This window comes from Penaeus monodon, chromosome 17 (genome assembly GCF_015228065.2).
Source record: "Penaeus monodon isolate SGIC_2016 chromosome 17, NSTDA_Pmon_1, whole genome shotgun sequence".
NCBI classification, from domain to species: Eukaryota; Metazoa; Arthropoda; class Malacostraca; order Decapoda; family Penaeidae; genus Penaeus; species Penaeus monodon.
Window position 1 is genome coordinate 21,481,972 of NC_051402.1, and position 13,285 is coordinate 21,495,256.

The window sequence follows — 13,285 nt, forward strand, 5'->3', positions numbered from 1 at the left end:
ATTTAATATGTAATAAATAATCATATACATAATATACATATTTACAACCATTTGATATTATTATTATTGAAATTTAAAAAGTTGTTTCAAAACTTGAGATGGAAAAAAAATAACTCATCCAAAGTTATATGACTTAATATATAATATGGATTATTAAAACTTTGGGGTTTGGTTTCGTGTTTGGGTTGTTTTTTGTGTGCCCAGTTGTAGTTGAAAACACTGGTGTTGACCTACGGCGTCTGGAAGGCTAATGACTATATGGTCTTTTAACTGAGTGTGCATCCACTTTAAAGTCTCAGCATCTGAGGATGTCCAAAATGGTATGTCAGACCAAGCCCGTGCACGTTAGTTTATTTTATATTCCACTTTCTCACAACGTTGTCTAATATAAATTTAATAAGTTAAAGAGCCTATAAGGTTAATGACAGTAAAATAAAAAATGGGGATTAATAGCGAATAAATATTTTTATATGAATTATTTAAATACATCAAAATATAATAATTGTAAAATTTGATAATAATAACTTAATAGTTTCTTTCGCAACACCATGTTCTAATTTACATTTTGACCATTCTTTTCATTTGCTTCATGTTTATTTTAATCATAATATGCATCTATGGCGAAATTAAAAATAAAATGTGATTAAACTTTTATATAACAAAATACACAATTACTCATTTCTTTTATAATTTCATTGGTATTCATTTAATTGGGGTTAACTTAACCAGAAAACTATATACAATATAAGAATCTATATTTATAAACTTTACTGTTTTTCTACCTGTTGTGCTTTGCTTGTATTGGTCATTCGTTTACCGAATGCGTTAAATTAATTACGGAAACATCCATGACTTGGCCCACGGTAAGCTAGTATCAGGGAGCGAAAGAGGAGCGAGACAAGAGAATGCAATGTGGGGAAATCAAAGTATTACTGATTTTTATAGTTACATTGTAAAATAAGATAATTGTAAATTGTATAATCAGTTGTCATACCGCATCATCATTTCATCCCATTATTTTCACCTGCAGTCCCATCTTTTCTAGAAATGTTTGCTTATTCAAAATTCGGATCTTGGCGATAAGTAACACTTACACGGAATTGGCTTTTTTATGTGCAATGCTTAGAAGCACTTGTTTGATTTGCAAAATTTTTATAGTTTTTCTTTTAAGTTCTATAAAGTAATTAATTAGTGACCTTCTATGAATAAAGTTCTCCTAACTTTGGGTATGTTTTTTCCAGGGTTTTGGTGGCATTGTCTTGGGTAGAATTTTTTTGTATTTGTATTGTTTGCAGAATATGAGCAACTGTGTTGACTGTTTGGTCACCCGTTGTGTGCTGCGGTTGTTCTAATCACTGCTGGTGCAAAGGTCTTTCTTTAAGTTGCGAAATTCTTGGGGTGAAATGATGGGTGAGTTGAGCGGCAGTTGTGAGGCACGTGGGTGTAAAAGAGATTGGTTCTTGTTTTTGATTTCCTTATAATAGACATGACTTGATTGTAGTAAGTAAGGATCCCGTTCTGGTTTCCGTCGGCTGGTTCTCCATCTTTTGGGACTTGTTTTTGAGGCATGTGGGGCTTGGGGCGCATTGTTGGTTTAATCTGAATTTTGGTTTTCTTTGCAGTTAAGTTTCTGTTTTTTGGTGAATATGTTTGTTTGCAGGTTGGGGGGTTTTGTTGTTGGTCAAGGTTTTGGTGCTTTTGTTCGTAGTTGGTGATTTGTGGTATTGGTGTTCAAGTTGTGGTGTCTGTGGTTGTTGCGTTGTTTATTTGTTGTTGTGGCCCTTGTGTGTTGGCGGTCAGTTGTGGCGCTGTGTGGTGGCACGGGTTGCCTCGGCGAGTTTTTGGTGGACCTGGTGGTGTTTATTGTGGGATTCTTTGTTGGGGCCTGTGTTGGTGGCAGTGGTGGTTGGATCCGTTGGCTGTCGTTTTTGAGGCATTGTGGTTGGGGGTTGTTGCGGAATTCTTGTGGTCGTGTTGTTGGTGCCACTGTGTCGGTTTTGGTCGGGGGTTGAAGTTTGCAGCTGTTGTGTTGGGCACAGTTGTCGGGTTGGTCTGTTTTGGGCTTGGGTGTTGGGGTTGTTGGCACAGATGTCGGTTTGTGTTGGAGGCACTGTTGGTGTTTGGTGCATGTGGTGTTGTGTTGTTCGGGGACTGTTGTTGTGGCACGTTGTGGTTTTTGGCACGGGGGTGGTTGGGGGTTTGTGGCGTTGTTGTTGGAAGTTGTGGTGGCGGTTCTGTTTTGGTGCGTTGTGGGTTCTGTTGTTTGGTGGCCAGAGTTGTCGGTTTGTTGTTGGTGGCACTGTGGTGGTTGGTGGTGTGTCGGCTTTCTGTTGTGGAGGCCTGTGTGGTTGGTGCCAGTTGTCGCGTTTGTTGTTGGTGGCCTTGGTGGTTGGTGGCACAGTTGTCGGCTTTTTTGGGGGTTGGACTGTGTGTTGGTGGCACAGTTGTCGGCTGTTCTGTTGTTGGAGGCCGTTGTGGTGGTACAGTTTTGGCGTTGTTGGGGCGGGTGGTTGGGACAGTTGTCGGCTGTTCTTTGTTGGGGACTTGTGGTTTGGTGACGTGTGGGGCCAGTTGTGGTGCTTGGTGTTGGGGCACTGTGGTGGTTGGGGTTGTTGGGGCTGTTGTTGGTGGCCGTGTGTTGGTGACTTTTGGTTGGGGACTGTGGGTTTTGGCAGTTGTGGTGTTGGTTGGGGACTGTGGGGTTTGTGGTTTGTCGGCGTTGTGTTGGTGGACATGGGGTGGTTGGGGTTTGTTTGTGCGTGTGGTTGGTGGCACAGTGTTTGGCCTTTCTGTTGTGGGCACTGTGGTTGGTGGCACTGGGGTTGGTGGCACTGTTTGTGTTGGTGGCACTGTGGTGGTTGGTCAGTTTGGGCTGTTCTGGGTTGTGCACTGTGGTGGTTGGTGGCACAGTTGTCGGCTGTTTGCTTTGTTTTTGGGCTGGGTGGTTGGTGGCACAGTTGTCGGTGTTTTTTGTTTGGGGCACTGTGGTTTGGTGGGTTGTCCGTTTTGGTTGGGGACGTTGTGGTGTTGGTTGTGGCTGTGGTGTTGTTGGTGCAGTTGTGGGTTGTGCAGTTGGGGCTGTGTTTTGTGGCACTGTGTGGTTGGTGGCAAGTTGTCGGCTGTTGTTGTGGGCTGTGGTGGTTGGGGCACGTTGTCGGTGCAGTTGGGGCTGTCGTGGTTGGGGGCACGTGGTTGGGATCAGTTGTCGGCTGTTTGGGTGGTGGGTTGGTGGCGTTGTGGGGCTGTGTGGTTGGTGGCACTGTGGTGGTTGGTCGTGGTTGGTTGTTGGGGGGTGGTGGTGCGTGGCTTTTGTTGTTGGAGGCACTGTGGTGGTTGGTGGCACGTGTGGCGTTTTGTCGTGCCGGTTGTTGGTGCCTTGTGGTTGGGGCACGTTGGGGTGGCAAGTTTGGGGGGTTGGTGGTTGGTGGCACATGTGGCGGTTGTGGTTGGGCTGTGGTTGGTTGGGCCGTTGTTGGGGCACTTGTGGTGGTCGTGTGGTTGGTGGCACGTTGTGGCACTTTGTGGTGGTTGGCTGTGGTTTGGTGGCACAGTTGTCGGCTGTTCTGTTTGGTGGGCACAGTTGTCGGGTTTTGTGTTGGTGGCCGAGTGGGCGTTTTGTTGGTGGTGTGGGTGGTGGCACAGTTGTCGGCGTTTCTGTTGTTGGGGCACTGTGGTGTTGGTGACAGTTGTCGGCTGTTTTTTGTGGCACATGGGTTGTGGGTTTTGGCTGTTTGTTGCACTGTGGTGGTTGGTGGCCAGTTGCGGTGGTTCTGTTTTTGGTGGCCAGTGGTGGGGTTTGGTGGTTGGTGGCAGTTTGTCGTTGGTTTTGGTGGTGGTGGAAGTTGTCCGGCGGTTCTGTTGTTGGTGGCACTGTGGGGTTGTGGGGCAGTTGTGTGGTTTTGGTGGTTGACGGCGGTTGTTGTTGGAGGCCTGTTGGTGTGGGTGGACAGATTTCGGCGGTTCTGTTGTTGGTGGCACGTGTGTTGGTGGCCAGTGTGGCGGTTTGTGGTTGGGGTTGGTGGTTGGTGCACAGTTCTGTCGGTTGGTGGCACTGTGGGTGGGGCTGTCGGCGGTTCTGTTTTTGGGTGGCACTGTGGTGGTTGGTGGCACAGTTGTCGGTGGTTTGTTGTTGGTGGCACTGTGGGGTTGGTAAAGCTTTGTCGGTTGTGTTTGGTGGCATTGGTGGGTACCGTTGTCGGCGGTTCTGTGGTTGGTGGCACAGTTGTCGGGTTCTGTTTGGTGGCCGTTGTGGTGGTCAGTTGTCGGGTCTGTTGTTGGTGGCACGGTGTTGGCGGTTTGTGGGGTCTTTTGTTGGTGGACAGTGTGTGCGGTTCTTGTTGTTTGGGGCCTGGTGGTTGGTGGCACAGTTGTCGGTGTTCTGTTTTGGTGGCCTGTGGTGGTTGGCACGTTGTCGGGCAGTTTGGGCTTTGTGGGGCACTGTGGTTGGTGGCACAGTTGGTTTTGGGGCTGTGTTGGTGGCACAGTTGTCGTTGTTGGTGGAGGCACTTGGGGTGGTTGGTGGCACATTGTCGGTCGGTTTGGTGGTGGTTGGTCCAGTTGTCGGTTTGGTTGTGTGGTGGCACGTTGTTGGGTCTTTGTTGCGGTTTGTTGGTGGCACAGTTGTCGGCGGTTTTTGTTGGGCTTGGTGGTTGGTGGCACGTTGTCGGCGGTTCTGTTGTTGGAGGCTGTGGTGGTTGGTTGACGTTGTGGGTTGGTGGTTGTGTTGGTGGCACTGTGGTGGTTGGTCTTGTTGGAGGTGCTGTGTGGTGGGGCACGTTGTGGTGGTCGTTGTCGGCGTTTCTGTGTTGGTGGCAGGTGTTGGCGGTCTGTTGTCGGTGCTGTTGTGGGACTTGGTGTTGTGGCACAGTTGTGGGTTTTGGTTGGTGGTTGTGGGGGAGTCTGTTGTGTGTGGCACGTTGTCGGGGTTCTGTTGTTGGTGGCCAGTTTGCGTTGTTTGGACATTGTGGCCTGGTTCTGTTTGGTGGCACGTTGTGGTGGTTGGTGCCAGTTTTTCGGCGGTTCTGTTGCTGGAGGCGCGTTTTGGGGCCGTGTTGTGTCTGTTGTTGGTGGGATGTGGTTGCACGTTCGGCTGTTCGGTTTTGGGGCTGCGGTGTTGGTGGCACAGTTGTGGGTCTGTTTTGGCAGTTGTCGGGGTTTGTGTTGGTTGGCCGGTTGTTTGGTGGACAGTTGTGGGGGGTGTTGTCTGTGACGTTGTTGGTTTGGTTGTTTGGAGGCACTGTGCTGGTTGGTGCCAGCGTCGTCGGTTCTGTGGTTTTGGGGCGTGGTCGTTGTTGGGAGGCGTTGGTGTGGCACGTTTGTTCGGCTTGTTGTTGGTGCACAGTTGTCGTGGTCTGTTGTGGCGTCGGTGGTTCTTGTTAGTGTTTTTGTGGGGGGAAGTTGTGCGATCTGGTTGTGTGGCACTGTGCTGTTAGTGTACATGGTGGTTGTTTGGAAGTCGGGTTGTTGTAGGTGGCGGTTGTTGGCAGTTTGGTTTGGTAGGAAAATTGTGGTTTGTGTTTGTGGGTGTTGTTTTGTCAAGGGTGTTGGTGCCAGTGGTGTTGGTCAGTGGTGTTGGTTCATCAGTGGTTGTTTGCTCGGGTGTTGGTACATGTGGTTGTTGGTTTCAGTGGTCGTTGGTGCTCAGGAGGTCTTGTGAACGTGGTTTGTTGGTTAACTGTGGTGTTGGTTCTCAGAGGTCGTTGGTGAACTTGGTTGTTGTTAACAGGGGTTTGTTGGTTAATCAGTGGTGTTGGTTGTGGAGGGTTGTTGGTAAACCGTGGTTGTTTTGGAGCGTTGGTGCATGTTGTGTATGATTGTGTGTGGTGGTTCTATTTGTGTGTAGGGTGTTGGAAAGTTTGGTTTGTTTGTGCTCGTGGTTTTGGTGACCGTTGGTTGTTGAATTTGGTTGGATCAGTGGTTGTTGGTAGTCGATGTTGCCAGGGTTTTTGGAAAATGGTTGTTATCATGGTTGTGGTGTTGCAAGTCGTGGTGCATGGTTGTTTTTGTTGTTGGTTTGGATTCGGTGGAGTGTTGTTCTGGATTGGTGACACTAGTTTGTTGTTAATCGTGGTGTTGGTTGGGCGTGGTACTTTGGTTGAGTGGTTCTACTTTTTTGCACTGGTTACAAACGTTTGTTCACCAATTTCTGAACCGGTGTTAGTATTTTGGTGTTGACAGTGGTTTTGTGAGTATGTGTTTATGTTTTTGTAATTATTGATATTAGTGTTTTTCCTCATGTTTTTTAGTTAGTGCATTATCCTGTTGTTTAGAATTTTAGTTAGTATTTTATTGTGTGTTAGTTTGGTGTGTGTATTGTGTTGTTGGGGGTTGTGATTCCAGTTTGTGGATTTCTTAATCTAACAAGATATGTCATCCTTACTCATACATAATAGATGTACAAAAGCGGGGATACATATAGCATAAAAGAGGTTTTAATGAATTATATACACAATGTATTTACATCATACACCTGATGATTATAAAAAAAACACATAATCCGCAATATATATATAATATAATATGTATATATATATATGTGTTGTGTTGTGTGTGTTTTTGTGTTTGTGTGTGTGTGTGTGCGCGCGCACGTGTGTGTATTGTTGCAAAAATCTAGTGTTGAAAAGATCATGGCTTGGTAATCGACTAGTCTTGTCAGAAGCTAGAGATGAGCCGAGGGCCTGCCTGGAGGTCAGCATGAGATCAAAAGGATCGATGCGTCCCGTCGCGTTTTCCCCTGATGATGTTATATATCACACTTTCAACACAAGTCTATATATGAATATAATACAGAATTTACATGTGACTAAATATAATGGAATACGTGATACATATATGTGTAATAATAAATAAAAATATGAAAAACAATTATATATATCATATAATAAATATTAATATATAATATATATAAAAATATATATACTATACCACACACCATGATATTATTAATATTTGCAAATTAATGTACAGCTTTTTTCAAAATTTTAAAGAAGGAAAGAATTATATATAATATAACAAAATAAAATATAAAATAATACATAAACTTTAACCTCCATTTTCCTTCCATAATCCTCCTGATTCAGAAGTAACTACTTGTGTCGCAAGCACCAGCTTGAGAAAAAAAGATGAGATACTGAATTATGTTTTAATAACTATACATGATGTTACCCCACCACTATGAATGATCCACTTAATAGAAATTTCCAAATTATCTAACATTACTTAATAACAGGTTTAATATTAATTAACAAGGTTAACATACAAAATTAGTAAGAAGAAAAATGAAGAGACAGAACAAAATATGAATAAAAGAAGTAAAATGGAACATAAAACTTATTAAAAATTTTATTAATAAAACAATAAATAATAAAAAATCTAATAAACTAAACTTTTCCACACAATTTTCCACCCAACCGTCTCCCTAACCCCTTATCCCTTTTCCCCGCCCAGATCTCCTTTCTTTTTCTCCTACCGTTTACTTGTAAATGAATAAATACTGCGCCATCTTGGGCGACAGAAGTAAACATAAAACTGTGAATGTGGACTTTTCCTCTTCAATGTACATGAACGTGCATACATGCAAATTTGCTTATGTTATGCTTAAAATATAATTTTCATTGCGGTTATTTCGCTCTTTAAAGTTTATCATAACTTTAATCCAAAAACTTACGTGTACCTTCTAATGAAAATACGCTCATACACATCGATAAAACTTTGTGTACTGGTTTTCTACCTGTTGTTGCTGCTAGTTGGCTCTCCACTTGGTCAAGCTCATCCGTTTTATTTTGTTTTTGCTCTTGCAAAATATTGACGAGCAACTGAACCGACTGGACTTGGTCTCCCACGACGCTGCTTGCTGCTTCTACCGCGGACGTGATGTTATCTAATACACTGGAATCGATGACAAAGGTTCCATTCTCTATGAGTGTAGCGAAATTCTCAAAGAGTTGATTGAAGCAAGTGATTTGGTCGGTTGTGAGGTTGGCCAGCTTGGTGGAGAGATCATCGATCATTGTAAGAAGCAGATCTGTTGGTTGCCAGTGACGGCATTGTCCTCATTTACCTCACAATAGATCGACGTGACAGTGTCGCCATCTTGACGATAGAGTAAGTAAGCGATCGCCGCTTCCTTCCGGAATTGCCAGGCTTGCTCGATGCTTCAATGACTCGTTGCAGGGCTTGATTGGTCTTTTGAAGAGCTGTGAGAGTGGTTGGAGGCAGCAATCTGGTTCTCGAGTCTTTCCAATTCTTGAAGTAATGTCTTTTCTTTGTGCAGTTCTGATTAAAGTATTTTGTGTAGTTCTGGTTGAACAGATGTTTGTTTCCTGGCTGGTTTGTGGGAGTGAAGTGGTTGGCTCAGAGGTTATTGGTGGCATTGTAGTTGTTGCGGTAGTATTGTTGATGAGTGTGTGGTAGTTGTGGTTCAGAAGTTACTGATGATACTGTGGTTTTGACTGTATTGTGGTTGATTGGCTGTTGGATGGCATTGTGCGTTGGTTTTCACAGTTGATGGCGATTCTGTTGGTGGCACTGTGCTGGTTTTGCACATCGGATTCTGTTTTTGGTGCACGTGTGTTGATTCACAATTGATGGTGATGTGTGTTGGTGGCCCTGTACTGTTGGTGACACAGTTGGCGGCGATTTGTTTTGTTGCAGTGTGTGGTAGGTTACTGTGCTGGTTGGTGCATATTTTGACGTGATTCTGTTGTTGAAGGCTCTGTGTTAGTTGGTGGCACAGTTGTCGGCGGTTCTGTTGTGGCGGGTCTGATGTTGAGGCTGTGTAGTTGGTGGCACAGTTTGTCGGCGGTTCTGTTGTTGTTCAGTGGTGGTTGTGCCCTGTGGTGGTTGGTGGCACAGAGTTGTCGGCGATTCTGTTGTTGGGATGGGTAGCAGTTGTCGGCGGTTCTGTGTTGGTGGCACTGTGGTGGTTGGTGGCACAGTTGTCGTGGTTCTGTTGTGGTGGTCACTGTGGTGGTTGGTGGCACAGTTGGTGGGCCCGGTTCTGTGTGGTGGCAATGGGCTTTCGTTGTGGGTGGCAGTGTTGGTCGGCGGTGTCGTTGTCGTTTGGGGGGCACAGTTGTCGGCTGGTTGTTGGTGGCACTGTGGTTGGGCACAGTTGTCGGCGGTTCTGTTGTTGGTGTGTGGGGCACAGTTTGTCGGCTGTTCTGTTGTTGGAGGCACTGTGGTGTTGGTGGCACAGTTGTCGGCTGTTCTGTTGTTGGAGGCACTGTGGTGGTTTGTGGCTCTGTTGTCGGCTGTTCTGTTGTTGGTGGCACTGTGGTGGTTGGTGGCACAGTTGTCGGCTGTTCGTTGTTGGTGGCACTGTGGTGGTTGGTGGCACAGTTGTCGGCTGTTCTGTTGTTGTGGCACTGTGGTGGTTGGTGGCACAGTTGGTCGGCTGTACTGTTGTTGGTGGCACTGTGGTGGTTGGTGGCACAGTTGTGCGTGTTTGTTGTTGTGGCTGTGGTTGTTGGTGGCACAGTTGTGGCTGGTCGTTGTGGGCTTTTCTGTTGGGTGGCACTTTGGTGGTTGGTGGCCAGTTGTCGGCTGTTTCTGTTGTTGGGGCACTGTGGTGGTTGGTGGCACAGTTGTCGGCTGTTCTGTTGTTGTGAGGCACTGTGCTGGTTGGTGGCAAGTTGTGGGCTGTTCTGTGTGGGCACTGTGGGTTGGTGGCACAGTTGTCGGCGTTCTGTTGTTGGTGGCACGTTGGTGGTTGGTGGCACAGTTGTGGCGTTGTGTTGGGGCACTGTGGTGGTTGGTGGCACAGTTGTCGGCGTTCTGTGTTAGTTGGAGCACTGTGGGTGGTTGGTGGCACAGTTGTCGGCTGTTCTGTTGTTACATTTGTCGCTGTTCTGTTGTTGGTGACACAGTTGTCGGCGGTTCTGTTGATGGTGGCACTGTGGTGGTTGGTGGCACAGTTGTCGGCGGTTCTGTCGTTGGTGACACAGTTGTCGGCGGTTCTGTTGTTGGTGGCACTGTGGTGGTTGGTGGCACAGTTGTCGGCGGTTCTGTTGTTGGTGGCACAGTTGTCGGCTGTTCTGTCGTTGGTGGCACTGTGGTGGTTGGTGGCACAGTTGTCGGCTGTTCTGTTGTTGGAGGCACTGTGGTGGTTGGTGGCACAGTTGTCGGCGGTTCTGTTGTTGGTGGTTCTGTTGTTGGTGGCACTGTGGTGGTTGGTGGCACAGTTGTCGGCTGTTCTGTTGTTGGAGGCGCTGTGGTGGTTGGTGGCACAGTTGTCGTTGGTTCTGTTGTTGGAGGCACTGTGCTGGTTGGTGGCACAGTTGTCGGCGGTTCTGTTGTTGGTGGCACAGTTGTCGGCGGTTCTGTTGCTGGAGGCACAGTTGTCGGCGGTTCTGTTGTTGTGTCTGTGTAGTTGGTGGCACAGTTGACTGCGATTCTGTGTTTGGTGGCACTGTGCTGATTAGTGTCACAGCAGTGGTTGGTGGCACAGTTGTTGGCAGTTCTGTTGTTGGAGGGAAAGATGTTGGTGGTTCTGTTGTTGGTGGCATTGTGTTGGTTGTTGGTTCATCAGTGGCTGTTGGTTGCTCAGAGGTCGTTGGTAACACTGTGGTTGTTGGTTCATCAGTGGTCGTTGGTTGCTGAGAGGTTGTTGGTAACACAGTGGTTGTATGTAAAACTGTGGTTGTTAGTTCATGGGTGGTTGTTTGTGACACAGTGGTTGTTTGTTGCTCAGAGGTCGTTGGTAACACAGTGGTTGTTTGGAAAACTGTGGTTGTTGGTTCATGAGTGGTCGTTGGTTGCTCAGAGGTCGATGGTGACACTTTGGTTGTTTGTTTAACTGTGGTTGTTGGTTCATCAGTGGTTGTTGGTTGCTCAATGGTCGTTGGTGACACTTTGGTTGTTTGTAAAACTGTGGTTGTTGGCTCATCAGTGGTTATTGGTTGCTCAGAGGTCGATGGTAACACTTTGGTTGTTTGTAAAACTGTGGTTGTTGGTTCATCAGTGGATGTTGGTTGCTGAGAGGCCGTTGGTGACACAGTAGTTGTTTGTAGCATCGTGGTGATTGATTGCGCGGTGGTTACTTGTGGCCGTGTGGTTGGTTCTACTTTTGTCGTTGACACCGTGGTTGTTAGCAAGAATTTGGTTGTTAGTTGCTCAGTGTTTTTTGGTGACCGTGTGGTTCGTTGATTTTCTGTCGTTTGTGAGTCAGTGGTAATTGTTGATGCTATGATTGTTTGCTCAGTGGTTTTTGGTAACTCAGTAGTTGATATAACTCCGGTTGTTGGTTCCTCAGTAGTTTTCTGTGGTGTTAGCTGCATTGTAGTCGTTGGTTGTTTAGTGGAATTAGGTGGCAGTGTAGTTACTTTTTCATTGGTGGACAGCTTAGCTTCTGTTGTATGAAATTCGGTGGTTGTTGGAGGGTCTGTGGATTTCAAAAGTTTTAATTGGATATCACTCTTTTTATCTACATCACACACACATACACATATATGTACACACACAAATACACTCATATACATAAATATACATATGTACACACGCATGTGCATATATATATACATATATATATATATATATATATAATATATATATATATATATATATGTGTGTGTGTGTGTGTGTGTGTGTGTGTGTGTGTGTGTGTGTGTGTTTGTGTGTGTGTATGTGTGTGCGCGCACGTGTGTGTAGTTGTTGCAAAACAATCCTAGGTGTTGACCTAGGAGGTCATGGCTTGGGTAACTCGACTAGTCTTGTGAGGAGCTAGAGATGAGCCGAGGGCCTGCCTGGAGGCTCAGCATGAGGATGCAAGTGAAGGGTAGATGCGACCATGCGTCCCCGTCAGCGTTAGTCCCCTGATGATGTTATATATACACACTTTCGCACACACATATGTCTATATATGCAATATGTATATATACATGTGTACATACATATACATGTGTACATACGTATACATATATGTGTATATACATATGCAATGTAGAATATATATTTACATAAATGCAATATTTTTGCATACATTCATATATATATTTATATATATATATATATATATATATATATATATATATATATATTACACACACACCATGATATAGATTATATATTTGGAAATTTTAATGTACAGCCTTCTGTTTGAAAGACTTTTAAAGATCAGGAAAGGAAGTTGTTACTCATCCATCATGAGTTTATACCTGGAACTTAAAAATAGTAAATAATGGACTATTATATAACAGTGGCCCCCAAACATTTTATACATACGAACTCTTTCTCAAACCTCTGACATATACGCGATCACCCAACGTTAACCTTCCATTTTCCTTCTTATAATCCTCCATGTAAGTCAAGGAAGTGAACTACTTGGTGGTCGCAACGCACCAGCTGGAAGCAACTAATATAACAGATATGGAGATACTGTACATCTAGTGTTTTAATCACACTATACATGTTGTACCCCCTCTTATGATAGCAATCCAATGGTATTGTCAATTACAATTACCCGAAAGCACGGGTTAAATTATACTTATACCAGGTTTTACTATTCTCACAAAGGTTCGCACACAGGTAAAGAAGTATAGATGAGAGAGCCCAGAAAGGAGATAGAGACAGAACAAAAGAAAATGAAGATGGGAGACAGTAATAAAGAGAACCATCAAACTTATCTTTTTATTATAAAATTATAGTTATAATAATAAAAGCAACAAATAAATAATAATTGTAAAATTGCTAATAAAACACTAAACAGTTGTCATCTACCGCAACCAGGTCCTCCCCTCAACCCGTCTTATCCCTTTTCCCCTCCCAGATCTCTTCTTTTTTCTCCTCACCTGTCTTTTACTTTAGATGCAATAAATACTGCGCCATCTATGGGCGACATGAAGTAACACATAAAACTGTGAATGTGGACTTTTTCTCTTGAATGTACATGAACATGCATACATGCAAAATTTGCTTATGTTATGCTTAAAATATAATTTTCATTGCGGTTATTTCGCTCTTTGAAGTTTCTCATATTAACTTAAATTCAAAACTTACATGTACAATCTAATGAAAATACGCTCATACACGTCGATAAAACTGTGTGTACTGGTTTTCTACCTGTTGTTGCTGCTAGTTGGCTCTCCACTTGGTCAAGCTCATCCGTTTTATTTTGTTTTTGTTCTTGCAAAATAGTGACGAGCAACTGAACCGACTGGACTTGGTCTCCCACGACGCTGCTTGCTGCTTCTACCGCGGCCGTGATGTTATCTAATACACTGGAATCAATGACAAAGGTTCCATTCTCTATGAGTGTAGCGAAATTCTCAATGAGTTGATTGAAGCAAGT

General features: G+C 44.7%; 3 protein-coding genes across 3 annotated transcripts in view; all 3 read right to left on the minus strand.

The window, feature by feature from the left end:
- Positions 1–1,796: 1,796 nt before the first annotated feature.
- LOC119583308 (mucin-2-like) lies at positions 1,797–5,439 on the minus strand. Its single transcript, XM_037931778.1, has 7 exons — positions 4,483–5,439; positions 4,191–4,437; positions 3,872–4,091; positions 3,326–3,770; positions 2,984–3,209; positions 2,443–2,849; positions 1,797–2,381 (listed from the first exon to the last, which is right to left on the minus strand). Exons 1-7 carry the CDS (start codon positions 5,437–5,439, stop codon positions 1,797–1,799), a joined length of 3,087 nt encoding a protein of 1,028 aa, XP_037787706.1.
- Positions 5,440–5,579: 140 nt separating this feature from the next.
- Positions 5,580–10,505, minus strand: LOC119583309 (uncharacterized protein PB18E9.04c-like). Its single transcript, XM_037931779.1, has 9 exons — positions 10,387–10,505; positions 9,720–9,878; positions 9,477–9,617; positions 8,964–9,096; positions 8,668–8,867; positions 8,501–8,612; positions 8,139–8,325; positions 7,730–8,023; positions 5,580–5,707 (listed from the first exon to the last, which is right to left on the minus strand). The coding sequence occupies exons 1-9, from the start codon at positions 10,503–10,505 to the stop codon at positions 5,580–5,582; spliced, it is 1,473 nt and encodes a 490-aa protein (XP_037787707.1).
- A 73-nt stretch (positions 10,506–10,578) lies between these two features.
- LOC119583310 (hepatitis A virus cellular receptor 1-like) overlaps positions 10,579–13,285 on the minus strand; it is an 8,782-nt gene continuing 6,075 nt past the window's right edge. Inside the window, exons 2-4 of the mRNA XM_037931782.1 lie at positions 13,057–13,242; positions 10,831–11,380; positions 10,579–10,633 (exon numbers count right to left, since the gene is read on the minus strand). Of these exons, the coding sequence (XP_037787710.1) occupies positions 10,579–10,633; positions 10,831–11,380; positions 13,057–13,242 (791 nt within the window). The remainder of the gene's footprint in view (positions 10,634–10,830; positions 11,381–13,056; positions 13,243–13,285) is intronic.